The sequence below is a fragment of the Carassius gibelio genome, chromosome B18 (assembly GCF_023724105.1).
Source record: "Carassius gibelio isolate Cgi1373 ecotype wild population from Czech Republic chromosome B18, carGib1.2-hapl.c, whole genome shotgun sequence".
Lineage (NCBI taxonomy): Eukaryota > Metazoa > Chordata > Actinopteri > Cypriniformes > Cyprinidae > Carassius > Carassius gibelio.
This window is the reverse complement of record NC_068413.1, coordinates 22,314,725-22,339,087: the sequence shown is the minus strand read 5'-3', so window position 1 is coordinate 22,339,087 and position 24,363 is coordinate 22,314,725. Positions and strand designations below refer to the sequence as shown.

The window sequence follows — 24,363 nt, the reverse complement described above, 5'->3', positions numbered from 1 at the left end:
AAGCTATGAATCTATGTGGATTCAGCATTGCTGAGTAGATACTGATACTCAGGGTAAAGTAACTTGGGAAGCTATGGGACAAACTATGGGAAGTGCTGTATAAAGATATATTTAAAGGGGGGTGAAATGCTCGTTTTCACTCAATCTCCTGTTAATCTTGAGTACATATAGAGTAGTACTGCATCCTTCATAAATCCAAAAAGTCTTTAGTTTTATTATATTTATAAGAGAAAGATAGTCTGTACCGATTTTTCCCGGAAAAACACGACCGGCTGGAGGCGTGACGTGTGGGCGGAGCTTAAGAATCACGAGCGCGAGTAGGCTTTTGCGTTGAGAGCGCGTGGAAGCTGTGACACCGTGAGGGAAAAACCATCATCCCAAACAAACCATGGCTTACAGTCAGATTCAGCCGTTTATTTATGATCCAGAATCAGATCCAGAGGCTGAAACTGAACGAGAGCAGCAGCAGCAAAGACTCGCTCCGAGCGGGGCTCGAACCCGGGTCTCTGGCATGGGAGGCAGACGCACTAACAAGGAGGCAGCGATATTTTAAGCAGTTTTACTCACCGCATGCAGTTCCAACACACGATCGTGACCCTTTTTCCTTGGGATTGCATCATCCTTAAGAAATAAACGATACGCAAATCCGTCGTCAAACTGGGCCTTGTTTGTAAAACAAGCATCTTCGAAATGCAGGGAACAAACAAAAACACTTGCACAACTCCGTTGATGCTCTGTAAAAATAAACTCCATCCACTGGTCCCTTAATGCTGTTTTTTTTTTTTTTTGGTAATCTGTGCAGGGTTGTCTTGCCCTGGCAACCAAAAACACACTTCTTTTGTGACTTTTCGCGATGCTCTCGCTCTGAACAGTGAATGAATGTCTGTGCTCAGCCTCTCAGTGCTCTGCTATACGGGAGCGCTTGCTCTTCCGGCAGAAGTGCCTTAGGACCCATATGAGGAAATTCCGCTCCATCTAACGTCACACAGAGCCATACTCGAAAAAAACTTTCCGAAACTTGTGAAAAACCGGAAGGAGTATTTTGGGAACAAAAATACTCCTTCAAACGTACAACTTAATTTTTGAAACTTTGTCCATGTTTAGCATGGGAATCCAACTCTTTAACAGTGTAAAAAACTCAGTATGCATGAAATAGCATTTCACCCCCCCCCCCCCTTAAAGATATATGCTATTTATTTTCTAAGCAATCAGACAAATAGCAAAACAAACAAGCATTTTAACAAAATCTCATATAGTTGCAGTGAAGGAGCCAAGACTTATATCAACCTAGACCAAAATATTATCAGCTGAAGGATGATGGGCTCCTTTGTCTTGCAAGAATCACAGAGCTGCTCACTTGCCGCGAAAAACACAGCATGAAAAAGCACCAATGAATTCAAAAAATCATTTTATTTTCTGCAGTTCTGTTGGGTGCCACTAATGGTGCACATTTGACCTTTAACCTCAGATCGCTCCGGGGTACACTATACACAAAACACTACAAAGACAACTTTGAATGTGTAATTGTGAAGAAGAAAGAATAATTTATTTTAACATACTCCAATAATCTCCAACATTTTGGTAATACTTTTGTTTAGGAACTGATTCTCACTATTAAATAATAGCTTATTAGCATGCATATTTATAGCATGCTAATAAGTGCATGTACAGTTCTCTCTCCACCTTCAATACCAATATAATAATATTGGTATAATAATATTTTATTATTATTATTATTTTATTATTATTATTTATTATATTTATTTTATTAATATTTTTTTTAGTTAAAAGTTTGAGGACCACACGAACATCTCTTTTTTTTTATTTACAACTTTGAAAAAAATATATATTTTTTTTTACAGTGAACAAATTTTTTCAATGGATTTTTCAAAGGACTTTTACCATTAATTTTTTTTAATTAAGCATTATATTGTGTTGTGCTTTTGGGTTAAAAGAAATGTCCATAAACCAAACAAATAATATCCTGGCAGAAAATTACCAGAATATTTTTCTTCAGATTTTTTTTTTCTTGCAGTGCATGTAAGTTTGGATTAAATTTTGAGGTTAATTACAAATATTGTTAATAAAATATGGTGCATACTTGACTTCTTGGTTGAATGTGGAAGAACAGGAGAGGAAAAAAGATATACGTGACAGTCTGAGGAGATATATTACAGTGCATTAAATCTAATAATGAAGCAATAAATTACACTGAGATAATAAACAATAAATTGCAATCGGACAGAGAGACAGATGGCAGCAGTGAAACGAATGGTTTTGGGACGTTTCCAGATCACCACTGTGCCAACTCACCGAATGACATCACTGAAAGTGAATACATTAAGAGCTTCATGATCAGAGTTTGATTACCTTGTCCATGTTTCTCTTTCCATCTTTCTCTCTTTTCACTCCCTCGCTTCCTAGGTCTCATGCAAAGATGTCTGGGGCCAAACCTCTGCACCACAAAAGCGGGAAATTGCAGTTTAAGTAAATTTGCACATGCAATGATATTTCTATGTTTGGTCTGACAGCGTGCAGCAGAGTGTAATTATTGTTCGAGGTTTGCGGAATATATTCCCATTAGGGTGATCGCTTAAAATCTTGGGGCCCAGGACAACATTTTTATGAGGTAAGTTATACCATAGAGCACATCAGCGGGACCCCCTTGCTCTGAGAACAGCTCTTATTCACTCAGTAGTCCATACCAATGAGGAATAACGCTTATGAAAAAGAAGCACTTTTAAGTAGACTTGAGTAGCCTATTTATTTAATGAATATATTATTGTTATGATTATGAACTTTCTGTTTCCTTATTTGGTCTTCCTGTTCTAGTTTAGGTTAATTGATTATTCCCCACCTGTCTCCAGTTCCCTCATTTCCTTCTGTGTGTTCAAATACCCGTTCTGTTCAGTTCCTCCTTGTCCGTGATTAAATGTGTAAATGTGTCTATGAATGTGCATCTGTATGTTAATGCTGAATGTAATCTAGTATATTGTCTGTATTCTTCTTCGTCGTCAGTAAACTCCTCATTGGTTCCAGATCCTCCTCAAGCACTTTGTCTTTCGTTTAGCACTACACCCTTTTGTAACAATTATCTGCATGTACAGTTTTTTTTTTGCATGTTCATTATAATTAGTGCAGAAAACAAAGTGATTGATCTTATTCCAAGGCATCTGTTGAAATGTTCAGCCGAATGACTTTTCATCGTAAGGTTTGCTGACATGCTCATAAAATGTATTTTATTTGTATATTTGCTGAGAACCCCATGGCAGTAGGCAACTGTATATACAAAACATACAAAGCAAAAACAGGAATTAGAAGACAAACAAATAGACACAGGCAGAAATAGAAAGAAAATATTATCCAGGTTGTTCCAAGACTTCACCACTGGTTATAGATAAAACCAAAGTTGAACTAACCGTCCTGGAATATTTTTAACTGACGTAAACAGTCTGACCTCAGAAACAATGAAAGCATCTATCTTCTAGATGTATCTGTCCTTATAAAACTCATCAAATTATGCTTAATACTCAACCTTCTTAAAGTAAACAGGAATAAATAATAAAAAAAGGCTTGTTGACTTTGGTTTGCAGTAGTTGTAAAATGACAATAGCGGTCAGTGGTTCTGGTGGTCTTTATGGTGTTTATGGATAGAGCTGAATTCGATAAGCTACATTTATTTTTTTATTATAATACTGGGACATGACAAATGCGCGCATTATGAGAGAAGGGGAGAATGAGAGAGAAACATGCCAGTGTTTTAGGTTTGTGTTTCCTTTGGCCTACTCTATGGAATTCACTTATTTGTGGAAATGTTAAGAATTCAAGTAATGGGGGCTACTAAATACGGTCAAACACAGACAAATAAATGCTACGCTCAGCAGTATGAAGAACCTTGACAACCAGACATGAGATCTGATCTCTTCTCTTCTCTTCTCTTCTCTTCTCTTCTCTTCTCTTCTCTTCTCTTCTCTTCTCTTCTATTATATATATATATATATATATATATATATATATATATATAACATAATGTTTTGATTGTGTCTCAGAGACCGTGTTAACAATTTTCGGCAAATAACACTGATGTAGGTAAAAAAACAAACAAACTAACAAAAAAAAACCTTGTAAGAGTATATTTGACCTTGGCGAATAATATTAAACTAGATTTTTTCAAAGAATTACTGGCTGAGTCCATGTTACATATATTGCATGTACTTACTACATAGTAATAACAGAAAATAATGCATATTAACAAGAAGCTATCCCTAAACCAAACCCTAATCCTAACCGCAGTTGTTTTAAGTTCACAAGGATTCTACTTTGCAACAAGACACCTTTAAAAGCCGAAATATCTTTTCATCAACCTTGTTTATCATTGACGTGTAAAGTCATAATCAGCGGTTCGCTATTTCCCAAAATGCCTCCTCGGCGCTTGGGACACTCACTTGAACACACACGAGTGGAGAAAGTCGAGTTATCAGCTGAAGAATTTTTACACTCTTCCACGCTGTGAAGCGAAGCCAGATCATGTCTCAGCCATGACTTCCAAATTGCCGTCCCTGTCACTTTGATCTCGCACACCAACTGCCCGCACAAGCGCTAAAAGTGTGCATGTGTTTATGGTTTTTTCACATTTGAGAGTGTGTGCTGAGACAGTAAATATTTAGTGTCTATAGAAGTAGGTGTGAATGTGTGTTTGAGGGGGTGTGTGTTTTCCGAATAGGATGGCGGCTTTCTTTGAGCGACTTGATCAACAATTTCCATTAAGGATCAAGAGACGGTCTTTGTAAGAGTATCTGAGTTTCACACTGACAAACCAGCCTGGGAAAAACATGTTCAGAGATCTTCTGTGGAGTTCCAGCTGTCACTGCGGCAGCCGCAGATGTCTCTCTGGATATGTGGTGTAGAGCAGCAATCATGGAGCATCTTGGGTTTCCTAAACAAGTGTGGATCTCAGCACTCTTGTCTTCTAGCACACTTCACAGGGAATGACCTCACTAACCCTAATCAAAAACTAATCTCTCAGTGCATGCCAGCATTAAAAAGTTAACCTATTGTGTATGATCTCTCATTACTAGTGCACTATAAAAATAAACTATACTTTTAGTGTAGCATCATTCAAACATTTGGAAATCACTGACATGATATAAGCTGAAATGGCTGAAATTAATTTTCTTGACAAATTTAATTAATGTTTAGATATTTTATTTTATTTTAAGTAACAAATGTTTTGGTAACACTTTATAATATGATTCCATTAAATAACATTAGTTACCTACAACAAATGCTTGAAAGTTTTCTTTTTCTCAATATTATTTTGCAGTTATCATGAATTTACACTGAACAATGATTTTCTAATCTAGCTTAATATTAAGTCATTTTTAATATTAATTCATTAATACATTCAAATTAATTATTGATTAACATTTCTTTAATACATGTTAATTTAGCTTTCCTTTTTTGCACCAAGATTAGAGTAAGAAGAACTACAATCCACAGAAAAATATATAATATAATATAATATAATATAATATAATATAATATAATATAATATAATATAATATAATATAATATAATATAATATAATAACTTGTGCTGTTAAATGATTAATCTCAATTAATCACATCCAAAAGAAAAACTTTTGTTTACATTATAGACATGTAAATATTTTCAAAATATATATTTTATGTGTGTGCATTTATATATACATAAACACAAACAGAAAAAACACATTTATTATGCAAACACAAACTTTTATTTTGGATGTGAATAATTGTGATTAATTGTTTGACAGCACTAAATATAATATAATATAATATAATATAATATAATATAATATAATATAATATAATATAATATAATATAATATAATTTAATATAATATAATATAATTTAATATAATATATACATTTGGATTGGTTTAACATTAGTTTTGAATGTGCAAAATAAAAAAAATAAAAAAATAAAAATTCACTAAGAGTTGCTTGCCTATACAAACTCACCGCTAATGCTAGGGAGTTGTGTTTTCCAGTACTTTGCCATGAGGTTGCTAGGGTGCACTGTGTGGTTGCTAGAATGTTGACTTACTGGTCCAAGTCAAAAGAGTCCACCCACAAGTATATTATTATTAATATTCTGGTCGCTTGATATATCTTGGAACCCTTTGGCTTCTTCATTTTAAGACTAGATGATGATTTTAAGATGAGTCACATGTGGAAGTTTAATATCTGGCTTAGGGGTCACGAAAAACACCTCATGTAATAGTAACAGTGATGGTTGCCTTAGTCCTACATTCAATCATTGTAAAATGCAAGTGACTAAACCTGTTCCGGCCTATGCATATGTACAAGCACACTGAAAATGACATTAAGCCCTCTGAAATGTTATAGGGCCGACCGCAGTCTGTTAAAGTGTGAAGCAGGAGGCTGAAGTGGAGGGTTTCATGAGAGTATTGTGTTAGCAGCCATATGTCAGCTTGTTAAATGAGATTAGAGAGCACTGGCTGTGCCGCTGAGGTGAAATCTGAACCTAATAATTTCAGTGTAAAAGAAGATACCAAAAGATGAGGCCTTCAGCTGGCGGTTTGGATAAAACAGCTTAATATCCACCACTAAACACTTAAGAGCTGCAAATTAGTCCAACACAAGCAAAATTCTCTAAGCAAGTATGCCTATTGTATTCAAAAGCAAGATCGCTTGCTATAAATGCGCTAGTATTATACCAGACAAGATCATTCGTAAGAGGTGTTGACACCATATAAAAGTCCTCTGGACAAATGTCAATAAGCTCTGAAGAGAGTGTCCTCAATTATATGAAGCATACTTGTGTACATGCCAGTTTAACACCAAGACATTTAAATTCTAGATGGCAGATTGGTATGCAAAAAACAAACAAAAAACTGTTAAACAGCTGGTTAAAAGCAGCAATTTGGAGCTCAAGCTTTTGTTCGAGTGCTTATATTAATTATTTAATACAAAAAATGTGTGTTATTTGAGCTGTGAAGTTCGACTGTCCTCCAGCTGCTGTCCTTGTCTGCAGTGTAGAAATAGGATAAGCATCTGCCCATGACGGTCTCTTCGCATGATAGAAGAAAAAAAAAATGAGGGGAGGATTGGATGATAATAGCACCATATATTACATGCCAAATTTAGCTGAGGGATGAGAATAAATTATTTGGTAATCAACAGCATGTTACAGATGCTGTCCACAAAGCTTTACTTCTGTTGAACTCACAATAGGGTGACCAGACATAACAGTTTTTCAGGGAAAGTCCCAAAATTGTCCCCAGAAACGTGCCAGTTCAAAACATCCCACAAATGCACTCCAAATAGGTCAAACCAACAAAATTGGTTACCAAAGCAATTACCAGAGCAACCAACAGCAATGAAGCACTATTATCATCAGTTATCAAAGACACTGTTATCAGTTTCTATGTAGTCACACGCAAGGTTAAACGTAAGTAATATTGTTAGTATGTTTATCATGTAAGTATGTCAATGTAAAGTATGAAAGACATCATCAGAGCAGTCCATCTGCCATCAGTGGTTCAACCATAATGTAATGAAGCGACAAGAATACTTTTTATATGCGATTTACGATTTGTTGAATAAAACAACTCTCTCTGCATCACCGTAACATCATTTAGGAGAATATGAGCTGAATGCAGGCAGCCTACGCTATTTTGTGTCAACTGTGCCACAAGGATACGCTGTTTTCATTTAAATCAAAGTGTAAATGCATGTAGATAACGTATCCTTGTGTTGCGAGCGACACAGAAGACCGTACACTGCGAATATTCTCCAAAATGGCGCAATGGTGATCCGGAGAGACACAGATGAGACATATTGTTGAATAAAGTTGTTATTTTGTTTTCTTTACGTATAAAAATGTATTCTTGCCATTTGAACCACTGATTTCAGATGGACTATTCTGACAATGTCTTTCATAGTTTAACATTCCTTGACGGTGAAATTTACTTAGGACAGTCACAAGGCTCCCGGTTTTCATCCACTGTTTGCAGATACCATGAATTTGATAGCTCTTGCTGGTAAATGAATGAATAAATAAATAAAATACTGGCTGAATAGTTTTAGTTGATCTTCAAGCCTGATTGTAGCTGATAAAGCAGGCTAGTTTTAGATTTTTTTTGGCTACTTCCTTAAAAGAAAAGAGCTAAAACCAGCCTATGCTGGTTAGCATGGTCTTAAGCTTGACATAACTGGTTTAAGGTGGTCTCCCAGTCTGACCAAGCTGGTGTTCAGCTGATCTCCCATTTAGGCTGATCAGCTAAAGAAGTCAAAGTTAAAGAAGTTTTTTAATAAGTGCCTTTAAGTGGCTTTGTTTATACAGGCTACCACTTTGAAAAGCACAAACGTAAAATAACAAGATTAGTTATAATAAGGTTATGAAAAAAAACATACAAAACTGTCTCAGTTTTTCATTTATAGTTAATAACAAGTGATTTGTTTCCGTAATATTCTGACCACTGAAATAGAAAATATCCCCAGTTTTCCATTTCTGAATTCTGCTCACTTTAAGCCAAATCCTCCTTTAAAATAGTCTGAAAGAGACCCAGACACATTCAGGCAAAAACATTCCAATAACGGAACAGTCTGTGGGTTGATGAAGAGCAAAGCAGCATAAAAATATTCACGTTTAATAACGTCAACCTATGTACATAATACAAACAGACGGGCTTGTTTTCTTAATGAAACCACTGGTTATTTTAGTCACTGCTCACTAGATGTGGACAAAACACTGTAGCATGTGGCGCGGGGTGCAGAGCAGCGGGTCTGAGACAGTGCCTGACCGGCCGCGCCGCGCCCAGAGATTTCCACCCGCCTCAGGAGAGCTTGTTTATCACACAGCTGAGGTGTCTGGCCAAATATCTGCAGCCTGTCCAAACCCACAAGCCTCTCTTTCCCATGTTGTGCCTGACCCCGTTCTTCATCATATTTCATTAATAATACCCCATGACAAGAACATGATTTGAGATAATCTAATAAAAATGCTCTTCCTTTGAAAAGGATAAACTTTCTGCATGACTTGGTTTGTCAATGCCCTACCTCATAAATCGTCTTCCCGCCTAAAAAAGCAGTATCTCATTGTGAGCAGTGCCCTCTGCTGGTCATATATAGTAGTCAGTAGATTTTGCAGCTTGAGGAGAGTTTGGAAATGGTGTCTGTTTAACAAGTTTGTCAGCCATGCATGCCAGTGGCAAGACATTCTAATGAGTTCTGACATTGTTTTAACGGATGGTTTATTATTAGAGGGACCTTATTACAACTAACAGCATTTAGAGGGAAAACCTTATGTCGTTCCAAACCTATTAAAAACAAAATAAGATATTTTGGAGATTTTTAGTTACAAAACAGTTGCTAGTAGCCATTGACGACTTCTGATTGACACAAAAGAAGATATTTTGAAGAATGTTAGATACAAAACAGATGCTGGAAGCCTATGACTTCATATTTTCACACCATACTATGGAAGTCCATGGCAACCAGCAACTTTTTGTTTTTCTTTCCAACAGAAGAAAGAAATCCATACAGGTTTGGAACAAGATGAGCGTGAGTAAATGATGACAGAATGACTGATCAGGAAACAGCATATGACTGTACAGATGCATCAACCCGTCAACGGAACAATTTATTTTCCATATAAATGCTCATTAAAAGACGTTAATACTAAAATAATATTATTTATTATTATAGCAATAACCCATCAAAGTACAGTCACTATAAGATCCTTCAAAAATGTGATTATATGGAAAAATCTCTGAAAATCGAAAAACAATAGGACAAAATAATATGTAAATAAGCAAATAAATAAATAATAATAAAAAACAGTTTTTTTGTTGCGCAAGATGTTCTTGTTCTTTCACAGAAGAGTGCAAGATTTGGATTTTTGCTCATAATCATCATCCAGTCCCACTTTCTTCCTGTTTGGGTCGTTAAGCTCAGCAAAGAGTCCGCTGTCAATCATCTCCTGTTGCCATGGAATTGGCACTGCTCCTGTGCTGAATTCTTTAAAAAACGTATTATCATTGGAATCAAATTCAACCCCTTTAACCTCAGAGAAGTCCCGAATGTCACCCGTGTCTTTAGCGTACACAACATTGGGTTTGGGCACCCATGGAGGTGCAATAAGCCCTGCCTCTAGTCGAGGGATGTTGATGGATTTAAAGAACTCATGTTTCCGAGGGTCATCCCTAAGGGCAAAAAACAAAACAAAACAAAAAAACAGTTATGATTAAATATATGCATGACATTTACTAACATTTACTTAAAGGAATAATTCAGCCATATTTACTTACTGTTACATCCCAACAAAACTGCATGACGCATTCCGTATTTAAAAACATTTGCCAAAGTTTCCATTAAATAATGTTAACTTTGTTTCCACATTTTGAGGATGTCCAAATTTGAGATGTTCTAAAAACTTTTTTGCTTTCTTCTTTTTTCCTTCTCTTGGAACTTAACTAAGTAGGAGTCTTTTGAAGGACAACAGCATCATGATAAACAGACCAGTATCATAACATTCTGGCACTCTTTGCCTATGTCACAGCTTTCAATTCAAATGCACCAGTTCTGCAAGTTGGACGTCGATAAATTAAACATCATAGTTCTTTGCAGGTCTTCTGTCTAAATGCCTTGAAATCAAACCTAGTGGGCCTTCAGCACAGTACTGGACTTGAGAGCTAAAGACTATCAATAGCTTACATTTTTTATTTCGTTTCCTCACAAAAAACTAAGAAAACTAAAAGCGGAAAGTGCATAAGTCATACTCAATTCATATGGTGATTTTATGATGTTTTTGGCCATTCTTGACAAATGTGACAGAAGCTGCACAAAAAATCTTTTAAAAAGTTCTCATTATATGTACCATGGAAAAAATAACAGCACACAGGTTTGGATCAACATAAGGGTGGATAGTGACAGAATGTTCACTTTTGGGTGAAACGGTTCCTTTAATAGAATTAAAATAAAATTTTAATGGGTTGAAATGGTTTCAGCATCTGACTTTGAGAATAGTATTATATGTTAATATGTAATTTAATCCTATGAGCAATGAAGCTGGTATTGAATCTGTTGGTGTCTTCACCCACAGAATGAAAGACCCAAAGATATCATGTTTTAACATTCATACTTTGCGCTATCCAAACCCAGTGCTGAGGCTCCAAACCCACTGCCAGTGCTCTCAGTGAAGAAAGGCTGACAGAAATGGTCTGTTTTTCGATTTGCTACCACACTGGCTTTATTTTGCTGACAGAGTAAAGCTTCTGTTCCTATGTTGGCATGCAGAGGGCAGAGTTGGACTGACCAAGTCCTAATAATGACCTGGAGTGGAAACAGTGTCCTCTTGCCATGAAACACACAAATGCTGCCACTTACTTGCAGCCAAGGCGCTCTTCAATGTTCTTTTTCAGAAAAAGACTGATGATGTCCTTCGAGGGGGCGTCAAAATTTTTGTGTTCAAATTTGCACTCATCTTCAAGAGTTCTCCTTACTATCTCTTCTTTAGTAACCTTCTCTTTGTAACCTCTAAAAGGCAGCCGGCCGGCCACCATCTCATAGATGCTACAGCCCAAGGCCCACCAGTCCACTGACGTACGATACGGTTCCTGCTTCAGGATCTCTGGCGCCATGTACCCTTTGGTGCCAGCCTACGATGGAAAAGACAACAAGAGAAAATCATTCAGCCTTCTTGAAGCCACCTGAACAAGCATTTCAAATCATATTTAAAGACATCTATCATGGCACAAACTCTTTGACCTTTTCACCATCCTCACTAAAATCCCATTTCAGAAGAGATTCCTGAGACAAGTCAAACACAAATCTCGCTATTTCACCAGTATGTGTCTCCAGGGACTCAAGTCAAACGCTTTGAGGCACACTACTCTTTTGAAGAATGGTGTGCTATTCCAACTTAGATCAATGCCAGCTTTGCAAATTACTGTGATTAGCATTAGTGAGGACTTATTTAAGGTCTTGTGGTACCCCTGGCTGTCTGAAATATTAGTTAACAATTAAAAAGTCAACATTTTCTTGGTAGAGCTCCGATTTTTCTCATTTTGACACTCATTTTGAAAAACAAGTTAAAGGGATAGTTCACCCAGAAATTAAAATTACCCCATGATTTGCTCACCCTCAAGCCACCCTAGATATATATGACTTTCTTCTTTCAGAGGAACACAATTGGAGTTATTTATTATAAATATGTCCTGGTTCTTCCAAACTTTATAATGGCAGTAAATGGTTTTTTTAAGGGCAAAAAACTGTATGCATAGATCATGTAAAGTACTCCACCTGGATCCAGGGGGTTAAAAAAGGCGTTCTGAAATTAATAATGTGTTTGTGTAAGAAAAATGCCCTTAATTAAAACCAGTTAAATGAGTAAAATTTTCAGTAACGGAGTAATCTAATGAATTACTTTTCCTGTCATTGCAACGCCGTTATCGTAACTGGGAATGTAAGGTGTTGCGTTACAGCTTGGTTGAATAAATCCGATGATGATTGGCTGGGTGGGCGGTGCCCTGCTTACGCTGTCTCACTGCACGCTCTGACAACCACTAAACACAAGACGGCATCAGCGATAATGGCGTTTACGAACTGGAAGTACTGGGAATTAAAGGCGAGAATTTTTCTGTAACATGCACGGTATGCCCATGAAAAAAGACTTTATCCACGTCTGCCTCAAGCAACTCAAATCTTATGAAACACCCGACAACAACACATGCTAACATGATACTGTACTGAATATTTAATGCTGTGTTCACACCAGACACGACTTGCGCGAATAAATCTAGTTTTAAAAGTATTTCATGCGAGAATGTAGTTGTTTTAAACTCAAATATGCGGTTTATTTATAAAGACAGCGTCTATTTAAGAATATGTTTTGCTAATTTTCAGAGGTTGTCTACTTTGCTGAGTAACTAATTACTTTTACAATGTGGTAACTGAGTTACTAGCTCAGAGAAGTAATTTGTAACTGTAACTAATTACTTTTTTAAAGTACGATGACCAACAGTGATTAAAACTTACTAAATTGTGATTTTTATGTTCTGCAAATTGTCACACATGCTTTCACAAGAGAATGATATTATAGTGGATGATGTGGGTAGAATAAGCTCCGGTAAGAATATACTAGTCTCGCGAGAACCAAGTTTCATTTAAAGCAAAGAAAAACCATTCTTCTCTTGGTTTATATTGAAATTCTCCGACATGAACAAAGTTTTGTCATCATAAAGTTCGGATGAGCCAGGACATTTTTTATATAACTCTGATTGTATTCGTCTGAAAGAAATAAGTCAAATACATCTAAGATGGCTCAAGGGTGAGCAAATCATGAGGTAATTTTCATTTCTGGGTGAACATATCCCTTTAATTGTTGGAAGTATTAGAACCATTCTAAGGTATTATCCATGACATTATCCAGGAGAGCTGATACAGTTAAAATGATACTGAACATTTGGTAGATACTTAAGAAGTATCTCATACTATTAATTGTTAAAATAAAATACAGTTTGGGCATGTTTCTATAGAGATGCTCCAATGGTCTGTATCTGTGGAAATACGTATTGCAGTAGTACTATGGTGTCTAGCTACTGAAACCAGGAAGCTATAATATACTCTCAAACCATTATTCTGCAATTCATATTGATTTTGTAATTTTGCAATCTGCCATGCATGCACCTAGTCTTTTCGTGACCATATAGCATGATGTGGAGTATGTAATTTTGGACATAACCTACACATTTTCAAACTGTTCCTTATTAAACACACCTAATTTAACTAATCAGCTCAATAGAGACTTCATAGATGGATGAGATAAAGGAACCCTTTAAAATGTTTAGTATAACTGGTATAACTGAGGCCAGATGTTAGGAGCTACATTGCTGTGGTTGGGAAATATTGCTTTAAGACATGGGTAGACAACCCAGCTCTTAGACAGCTACCATCATGAAGAGCTCAGCTCAAACTTCAAATAAACACACCTGAACCAGCTAATCAATCTGTTAAGGGTTACTTGAAAATGACAGGCAGGTATGTTAAAGAAGGGTTGGACGGCTTGCATCTATGGCTGCTTCTGAAATTGCATACTTCCCTGTAGGCGAAAAACAAAAAACTTTTGTGACAAAAATCGGACTACCTCCGGTGTAATTCTGAAGTGTGCATTCGATGGGATCCCATGAGACCACGGGAAAGGATCTTTGAATGGTAGTGACATGACGCAACTGACGCTGGTACGTCACGTGACCATGTGCCGATACAGTACATACAGTACTACATAAATTAATACTATATAGAACGTAATATTATTTATTTTATTTTTATTTTTTGTAATTGTAATTGTGAAATTACTTAATTAAAAAAAGTACGATTTCTAGAGATCTAGGATTTCTAGGAGCGAAGTTAGCTATACCTGCTTTAGGGTTATCAGTAAGAGTCAATATCTTGTGAGGTATTAGTAAATACACACATTTATGATTGGGGGTAATATTGGGTCTTTTTGGGACTCAGGTGTTCAGCAGTTGTCTAGGTTGTTCAGGGGGTTGTTCAGACCTTGTCCAGTGCCCACATACTGGGTATTTATTGGATTTAGACTTCAAAGTTTTAATATACCAGCCCCGATTGTTACCCACCAGTCTACTAAAACATCTTCGTTAACATCATAAAGGCTTGTCTTATGTCACTGTTCTTACCTTTTGAGTGATGGTTTTCCCGTTTGGTAGCTCCACAGCTAGACCCAAGTCTGACAACCTGCACTGGCCTTGACTGTCCAGTAGGACATTCTCTGGCTTCATGTCCCGATACACAATATCCATGGCATGAAGGTGCAGGATACCAGTGATGATTTGAGCTGTGTAGTGAATGATGCGCTCCATCCCAATGCCAATCTCTCCAGTGTGGTAGATGTGGTACTTCAGATCCCCTCCATTCATCAGAGTCATGACCAAACACAGGTGGGTTGTCGTGTCAAACGCGTAGGCCAGGTAAACAGGCTGTTTACCTTCTCCAAGATTTTTTTCTCCAGCAGAGCCATCTTTTCACCTCCTTTTTTCTTCAAACGTTTCTTGTCTAGCTTCTTGCAGGCATACATGTGGCCCGTGTGTTTGACCTGAACAGCACACACCTAGAGAATTTTTTCATTCAGAAGAGGAACATTACTGTTTTGAAATGGGAATATGGGCTAGATTTGAGCAGAATTTTACATTTTGTACAAAGCAATATATTTTTGCTGCAATATGCTGTTCAATATGGGGCAACGGTGAGAATGTACATACTTGAAAATCTATTCAGATAAATGTATTTTTTCAAAGGGGATATAGCCTAAGCAGTGACCATTCCTTTGATTATGTGCACTAAACATTATGTAAAAGGTGCCCAGATTGCATTACTTCCAAGGAGATTTTTATTCTATTTGGCACTTGTATTCACTGTTTATCAAAGGATGTCCAACTCAGTTGAAACATTGCATATTGTGTTTAGTTTGGTCTTGAAGTTTAGTGTAGAATTTTTGCCTATATAGCATAGGAAAAGTAGTGACTTTATCTTCCACTGACTGGAAAAACAGATAGTCTGGCCCCAAACTCACACCACAGGTTAAGCTATAAAAGCTGCCATGTTGTTCCACTGAAACTAACAGTGCAATGTTTGATACTCCAGCTCAGGGCCGTCGCTAGGAATTCTGGTCCCTTTTCCCCTACTAGCGACACTCCTGGTGCCACTGTTGGTAAAATCAACCTGTGAATGGCTTACTTCATAAGAGATTTTGCAACATGCATAACAGGACAACAAAATGACACTATGAGTTATTCTATAAAATACATCAGTGCATGTTAGCCCACCGAAAAAGTCAAAAACACAATAGTTTGCCTTACCAAAAGAATTACAGAAAGCAAGTGACAAAACCAAAATAGACCTACATTCTGAAGACATTAATGTAATTTACTATAGTTAAACTGAACAATAATTCAGAGACAACTCCAATTATACAATGCTCCACAGCTAAGGCAACCAACAACAAATTTTTGTTTATTAAGAGATTTCTGTGTGACTGGGTAGGTGGTGCAAATACTCACCTCTCCAAATCCTCCTTTCCCCAAAGTTCTGAACTCATAGAAATATTTATCAGAGATGGACTGCTTCTCAAATTGCTTCCATTGCACAAATCTGTCAAAGAACGGGCTGGTCTGATACTCAATGAATGGTTTTCCTCTTAGAAACTCCTGTGTGGCTTCTTTAACCTGTCCCATCATCACCTCCTGAAAGTCCTTCTCAGAGACAACGTTACACTTTTCCGCCATGTCCTCTGTCAGATAGGCCATGAAACTCTTGGAGTCAGCTTTGCAGAATTTATTAATGATATTCTGCCTGGCTTTGTCTTTAGCACCGGCCTCTGCCAAATTCCAGTCATTCAACTCATCCAGAAACTCTGCCGCGGCTCGGTATTCTGGACTGGAGGCTAAAAGGAACTGTCGGAAGCATGTTTTCCCAATGGGCTGCTGCTCACAGATGTCCTCAAAGTCCTTGGGAATAGTTGCACGCACCTCTGTACAATTCTCAAGTTGGGGAAGAATTAGGCTACGCCTTCGTTTCCTCATCTCCTTGTCATCTAGACTCTGTGCTTTCAGGTAGGCTGTGTTGGCCACCAGGTTGTCCAGTCCACCCATGTCACACATGGCTATGGCAAGGTGAAGGGTCAACTGCAGGTAAAAATTAACAAGAAATAAAGAGATACAGGCAGTGCAGGGTGAAGCTCTGATATGATAATGAGTCAAAATGAATGAGACTTCAGAGCTTCATGTCGGAGTCTTCCCAGTTCCACTCATGTAATTGCTCAGTAAGAGTTAAAAACCTCAAAAGGGATTTTCTCTTAAGTACGTGTCTTTGTATGCTAATTCGTGGATACTGCTCATGGAAAGGAACTTATGCCGTATTTTAGTTAAGAGGCTTTGGTCTATGATTAGCCACAATGTTAAGGGATAGACAATGCAATTAGTGTGCTCAGTCCTCTACTATCAACTTCAGTTCAAGGAAATAAACAGAACTAGATAGGTTTATGAAGAAAAAGAAAACGGTGATTGCTTGTGAAAACTGTGCCTCTTTAATGCTTAAGGGCTTTCTTACTAGCCCAAGCAGAAAGGTACATTCTGATCCCTAGATATAGATCAATCCTTCCTTCAGTGCCAGTTCACCATGTCATTAAGTGTGAACCGACCTTAATGCCCACTCCATTGCCTGCCAGGTGAAAATATGTCAAACCACTTGGAGAAATAATAGCACTAGTTTAAAGTATTTTTTTTTAGTGGTCTTTTTAAATTGAGCCATAGCTAGGTTTGGCTTAAAAGTATATTCCAACCCTAAATGAACATTTTGAAGTGACGAGAATACTTTTTATACACAATGAAAACAAAAATAATTTCTTGATTCAACAATTCGTCACCTTTTTGTCTCTTCGCATCAGCGTAGCGCCATTTTAGAAAATATCTGCTGGATGCAAGCAGTGTACACTCTTCTGTGACAGCCGCACAGAATACCCTACACAGTTTGCGTTCAGCGGATATTCTCCAAAATGGCTCTACGGTGATGCGGAGAGATGAGGAGACAAACTTTTGAATAAAGTCGTTATTTTTGTTTTCTTCGCATACAAAAAGTATTCTCGTAACTTTAGGGTTGAACCACTGATGGCAGATGGACTATTTTGATGACATCTTTTATACTTTTCTGAACCTTGACAGTGTAATTTACTTGGCAGTCAATAGGACAGTCACTTGCCTTCTGGTTTTTATCTAAAATATCTTAAATTGTGTTCCAAAGACAAGTATAGTTTTACAGGTTTGGATTGACATGGGGGTAAGTGATTAATGACAAAATTGTCATTTTGGGGTGGAGTAGCCCTTTAACAACTAATTACAATGAAATACTTGATGTTATAAGCTGATAGGTCATGGTTGTTTTCAGATCTTTGAGACTCTAAAGACTTCAGGAGCTTACAAGAGTAGGTTTAAAGCTCATTATACGAGCACATGGAATGAGAATAAAGTGAGAATAAGCCTTCATTAGGTGTAAACATTATAACAAAATCTGTCCTCTTGGCTGCATTCAACCCAGCTTTGTACAACACACAGCCATATTTCAGAGGAGGCTTTCTGGCAGACGGCTGTCATCATTTTCTAAGACGGTAAGATTTGAGACAATGTTTCTGTTTTTTTTATTTATAAGATACTTTGAAAATGAGTAATGAAAATTTAAATGCTGGAAAATAGTTTTGTAGAGGAACATGTGCCTGCACATAAACGTCTTTACAACACTAACATTTTTCTTAATTTTCTAAATGTGTGAGATCAAATAATTGCTAACAAGCTTCCAACAAACATATGAACTCCTTCAATACATCGCAGGAAGCACCTCATGAGCAGTATTTCCATGTGAACATGTCTAACGTGAAAATAAATTTGGTGTGCAGCAATAAAGATTCTATTCTTTTCTGTTGAATAGTTGAGAAATCAAGTATTCTCAACTTGCAGATAAACACCAAGAAATGCAGTATAGGTAAAATTATAATGGGAAAGGCTTGCTAATATCCATAATGAACTGAGTGGACAAGAATGCTGCCAGAAGTGAATATGAGCACCCAATACCAAAGTCTAAGAAGCTTTATTCTTGGTTAATACTGGACACTTCAGTATTTTCACAAGTTATAACATTATATTGTTATAACTTTAGTATAACAGGAAATTAGTTTCACTGTTTAATGTCTTTTCAACCACAAAAACAATTTAAGCAAAACCGTAACCCCAGGATGCACTGGGGAAATTATCAATACAAATATTTCTGTTTACATTGCCATTGGTTAAAAAAAGCCTGCGTCAAATTCCAACTAAATCTTTGTCTTGGAAATAGGTCTTATGGGTTCCGGACTAATCACAAAATCCTGAGCTGATTGTTTCACTGGAATTAGACAAGGATGGAGCAATACAGTGTAATGGCAGAGCAGCTAGGGAATGCTTTTTCACAGACATCTGTTGCAAAGACTTTGAAAAAAGTCTTTTTGTAAAATGTGCCCATAAGCCAGCTTAATAATTACGCACATTTAATGATGACAAAATCTTCATTTTTGAGAAAACTAATCATTCATTTGTGTGCTTTGAGGGCTTTTTAAGAGACGTTTGTACACTAAAGATGAATAAAAAAAAAAAAAAAATATATATATATATATAGACAAAATCATAAAAAAGATTTATAAATAATTGTATAAACATCTACATGTCTATCTATGTATGTGTGATGTGCAACTTTTCACCTGAAATTATTTAAAAATAATCAATCACACAGTAATCTGAAACAAACACCTACACAACATTGAGATTTGATTTTATTTCTAACACACATAAGACACATTCACAACACAACTTCAGTTATAATCACACATGATGCCACAAACACCCGAGTGAATCTGTCATATGCCGGAGCTCTTCTGGCTGGTTCTTCTTAATGCTGTATGAGGTGACAGAATGGTAAAGCTAACCAGTGTCATCTGGATTTCTGCCAACATCCTTGGTTTCACTTTGACAGTCACACACGTGCACACAGGTTTTCCTACACATTCAATGGCTGGAGATGCTCTGATAATCAGTCTGGTCTCCCTAAGTAGAGTACTGCCCAAGTGGATGGAGAAAATATGGGTCCAAGGTTTGAATCCTCACTTGCCAATCCTCTGTACCACCCAGTCCTGCTGGCATAGTGGGCATCTATTGTTCTGCTTCACCCAGAGGGACATGCAGCAGTTGTGGAAGGAGTGATTGCACTCTCCCCATACCACTGAGAGAAAGATCAAATAAGAGACAGTGATGTTTCAGACCTAGAAACACAAAACACTGAGACATTCCACAAATTATATATATTTTTTTGTGTTCTGCAGAAGACAGAGAGACAGTGATACTGGTTTTGTGACAACATGAGGGTGAATATATGATGACAATTTTCAATTCAGGGTGATCAATCCTTTAAGTGTGATACGATCTTTTGATTTAACTCGCCAGTGTGGAAGCAGGGTTTATTTTGTGACGCAAATTAATACTATGGATTGTGTACTTGGTCAAGGTACTTAACCCCAGGTTGGTTTAGTTGGATTGCCCCTAATAGGTGTACTGTAAGTTGCTGTGGATAAAAGAAACTAATAAATGACGTAAGCATATAAATGTATTAAACTGCATGTTAAATATTTTAAATAAATAGCTAAAATGTAAAAAAAATATTAGTTCAAACTGTAACAGCAGTGAACGGTGCAGCCATCTGCTTCTAGAGGGTTAATGTAATTGATTAATTAGACAGGCAATCAGTATGCCAGCAGTGATGCTAGGGTTGACTTACCGACACAGTCCTCTTGTTTGTTTTCAGCCTGACATCTCAAGCATGCATCTGGAATACATTTAAAATACATATTTAATATTCATTTAAACATAAGAATTTTTTTTTTTGGCAGAAATAAGTAGAAAGTCATTTAAAAATCACATGCAATAACAGTCTGACTCTGTATAATTGTTTTTTGATTATGTTAGAATGCATTAACTACATTTACTGGTGATGAACCTGTAAAATATGGCTGTCTCACAGCCAAGCCAACTGCCTACCCAAACACCATTTTTGTATTTATTATTTAGACTATCATAAAGACAAGTGCATCTTCTATCTCTTTAAATGGGGAAACATAAAATTCTCCAAAACTGTTTACCGAGCTTATTTGAAAAAACCAATAAAAAATCTTGACAGCAGCTGTCTCATAAGTGTAGTTTATTCAAAGTGTTTTCGAAAAGCATATTTGTCAAGCATACATTTCACAGTTGTTTGCTCCCAATGTATTTTTCCCTACTATGGAAGTCAATTTGGGCTGACAACTATTTGATTATCAGCATTCTTCAGAATATCTTTTTTTTTTTTTTTTAAACATAAGAAAGAACATACAGATTTGGAGCAACATGAGGGTAAGTAAATGACAATTTTTAACTATTCCTTTGACACCCCAAAAGTGATACTAATCCTGCTCTGTATACTGGGTAAAGGTACGTTTCACACTTGTAAATTAGATGTGGGATTAGCATCAATTTTTACCCAGGGTTAAGAAAAACTGCTCCGGATCAGGTTTAACAGTCTTAACCCCACACTGAAGTAAGAAGATATGGTGTTAAGGCTAGATGCTTAACAACCAGCAGCTATTCTGGACCATTATGGACAAACAGTGCTTGTTTTTTTTTTTTTTTAGCATTTGGGTGTAAAAAAGATACACAACTCTGGAAACTTCATGTAATGTGCCATGCTGCATTAATCAAATCAATGACAATGACACAAAAAAAAATAAAAAAAAAAAGAAAACTTTTACCTGAGAGTTCATAACTACAAAACGTCAGTTTATGAACACCCAGCATTAATTGTTAACCCCGGGTTAGGTGTGGACCCTTGGAAACTTGGACCAAGGTAACTCAGAATGATGCAGAGTTAACTATTTCAGCTGTGACAGGTGCTTATGAAATCTTCTTTTACGCGGGGTTAAAAGTGGGGATTAGAATGACGTTATCTTGCGTTCACGACAGTGTGATAACACTACAAAACTGATTGGGCATCGGATGAGTTTTATTTTTTACATTATAGATACCTCTCGAACAGTCATTTTGTTGTTACAGGTGCACTCGAACGTTTAAAGCAACATTTGTGTGCACTTAAATGTGTCGATTCAGAATGTTTGAGCATCACACTTGAATATAATCGTTGGATACAGGTTTCTTGCATATTTCAATTTTTAAAAGTAATATCTGCGAGTATAAATAAAATTCGACTCAACATCTTTGCTCAATGTTAGATGCATTATTTCAAGCGTTATTTCGGCTACGGAAGGTTCGATTGCGTTTGGTCGTCCCAGTCACGGCATTTTGGCCATTATATACACTTTTCAATGTTAAACTGAGCCAGTATTTACGTGACCACTTATGAATTCGACAAATGCTGTCTATTTAAGCAGAAGTATGTTATTTTTTTTTTTTTGATGTTATTCTGCTTAAAAACTTTTCTTTTTCACTCTTTTTTTAATGTTATCTGCCTATTCATGTTTTGTGGAGGTAGTCCAGCACCAGCTAGCTAGGAATCCCAGAAAGGTACACAATTTGTAACACAAAAGCTATTTCAGCTAACTAGCCGGTTAGCTAGAGAAACACTCACCCATTACTTGAACCCGACAAATAGCGCAAGTGTCACACTCCACATCCCAGCTCCACATGGCTACCGCATTCCACTTCTTGAGGGAGAACATCTTGTCCCCCCCTGATTTTGATCCAGAAGAACCGCTGTGAGTGTGCACTAAACCCAGCTCATCACCGTCGTCCATCTCCGCCATGGCGAAGAGGGGGGCGCAGAAACAAAATGGCTGAGATAGGCTGGTCTGCAGACACGCAAATAGGTCTCTCACTGGAGTTGACCATAAACAGGCCCCTGCCTGGATGTGTTACATTCACTGTCAGGAACATTTTCACACTTTTACCCGATTTCTCCAAAGTACTATGAAACAACCATATTCATTCTTACTTTCTTTGAAACGCATTCAATTATTTAATTAGCATTTGTATGATTTCTTTATTTATGCATTTATTTGATAGGCCTATTTATGAGTTTTTGTTAGCACTTTCAGATTCTGTGATGTACATATATTTTATTAAAATAAACAAATAAATAAATATAATTTTTTGTTGTTGTTGTTTTGTAAAAATACAGAACATGGCATGCTACATTTAAGCAATATCACTTGTGCAGGAGTGCTGCTGCGAAATTGTACCTAGCTGTTCTTGTGCCATCTGTCAAATTACAGATGTGCCAAAGGTGCTATAGTGATGGTCACATCTTTTTTTGCAACTCTATATTACACAAAATGTTGATACAGGATTTGGAAAGTTTTCAAACTCTAAAAGAATTTGGCTATTTAAAATGAAAAGGTCCATTTTTTACCTGTGTTTGCATTTTTATAATATTTAAAAAATAAAATAATGTATTGCAATGAAAACAGATATTCAGAGTGCTGAATATACAATTTGCTGGTGATACTGCTAAGTTAAAGGCTTCACAAATTCCTCATCGTTCTCTCAAAAAGACAATCTATGTCAATTATGTTGCCATGTTTTTGACTACATTTAGATATTTCGGTCTGGTTAGCAATACTGAAAATTAAAAACCCTTCTAAAGACACAGTTATGTCAATTCATTATCTTGGCTTGTATGATTTTGTTTGGTTCCTTTTTTTTTTATCTCTCTTTTCCCTCATACTACATGCACATAGATCACATAGGCCATGCTGATCCATACCATCATGAAAGTCATGTTCCATCATTGCATTTTTATTTTCCGACTTTGTAAAACAAGCTGTCAAACTCTGCAGAGTTTAGATTCAACCCTAATTAAACACACAAGATTCAACTAATCAAGTCCTTCAGGGTTAGTTGAAAACTACATGGTAGACCTGTGTGCTGGAGCCAGATTGGAAATAAACTCTGCAGGGCTCCGGCCCTCCACGAATTGAGTTTGACACCTCTGCAAGCCCTTGTGAAGTAAATGTATCATTCATCGTATTATTATCAGTAGCCTTAGACAATTGCATGTCAACATGCCAGCGCCCATGGGGGGGCGAACCGCTCTAAAAAAAGGAAAAGAATTTTGACCGTTCCCTCAAGCGAGTGATATTTATCTGATATTTCACAAAAAAAGTACTGTTACATCACTTTGTCGCTTGCAATATTTATCTCAGCTCAGATAATGTTTCAAATCGTACAATAATTTGCTTTAAAAATAACCTCATCAAACTAGAGAAGGGAGTGTCATTGAACGATTTCTACCTTATAGCCGTGACGTCATCATACATTCGAATTGGTGAACACGTTCAATAAGGTTTCTGAACCACGCGCGTGTAGTCCTATGGACCAGACCGAAACAGAGTTCGCATTTTAATTGAGAGAATTTCTCTCTCAATTAAAATGAGCAGCTGTCTCGTGCGCACCAGTAGCTGTGAGAGATTCAAAGACTGCAGCAAACCGATGACCACTGGTAACACTTCTGTTGAACACACTTCTGCCCATCAACAGATGAACACCGACTTTGAAAAGTATCCTTTACCACGGTATTGCAAGAGGTGAGTGCTGATGTTTATTTGACATTTTTGATGCATACGAAGAAATGTTACAACCTTTTAGAATTAACATTATTAGCAAAGTTATTGGAATTTTTACTAATAATTTTTTCATGATTTTCATTGTTTATGTAAACTTTTTATTTACTTTGTTGTAGAATAGAATACTTTGTCATTGCAAAATGTAATGCTTAT

At 36.7% G+C, this 24,363-nt stretch overlaps 3 protein-coding genes across 3 annotated transcripts in view; 1 reads left to right on the top strand and 2 right to left on the bottom strand.

Moving 5' to 3' along the window:
- Positions 1-9,137: 9,137 nt before the first annotated feature.
- Positions 9,138-16,816, bottom strand: grk7b (G protein-coupled receptor kinase 7b). The gene is given in 5 exon segments (XM_052582722.1): positions 9,138-10,210; positions 11,394-11,665; positions 14,705-14,997; positions 15,000-15,135; positions 16,085-16,816. Coding segments are annotated over 5 exon segments (1,632 nt in total). The 5' UTR covers positions 16,685-16,816; the 3' UTR covers positions 9,138-9,879.
- Positions 16,817-19,362: 2,546 nt separating this feature from the next.
- On the bottom strand, positions 19,363-22,437 carry LOC127976957 (RING-box protein 2). The gene is made up of 3 exons (XM_052581548.1): positions 22,218-22,437; positions 20,379-20,426; positions 19,363-19,826 (listed from the first exon to the last, which is right to left on the bottom strand). The coding sequence occupies exons 1-3, from the start codon at positions 22,390-22,392 to the stop codon at positions 19,708-19,710; spliced, it is 342 nt and encodes a 113-aa protein (XP_052437508.1). The 5' UTR covers positions 22,393-22,437; the 3' UTR covers positions 19,363-19,707.
- A 1,442-nt stretch (positions 22,438-23,879) lies between these two features.
- Positions 23,880-24,363, top strand: part of LOC127976924 (short transient receptor potential channel 6-like) — a 32,867-nt gene continuing 32,383 nt past the window's right edge. Inside the window, exon 1 of the mRNA XM_052581503.1 lies at positions 23,880-24,171. Within this exon, the coding sequence (XP_052437463.1) occupies positions 24,017-24,171 (155 nt within the window). The 5' untranslated portion in view covers positions 23,880-24,016. The remainder of the gene's footprint in view (positions 24,172-24,363) is intronic.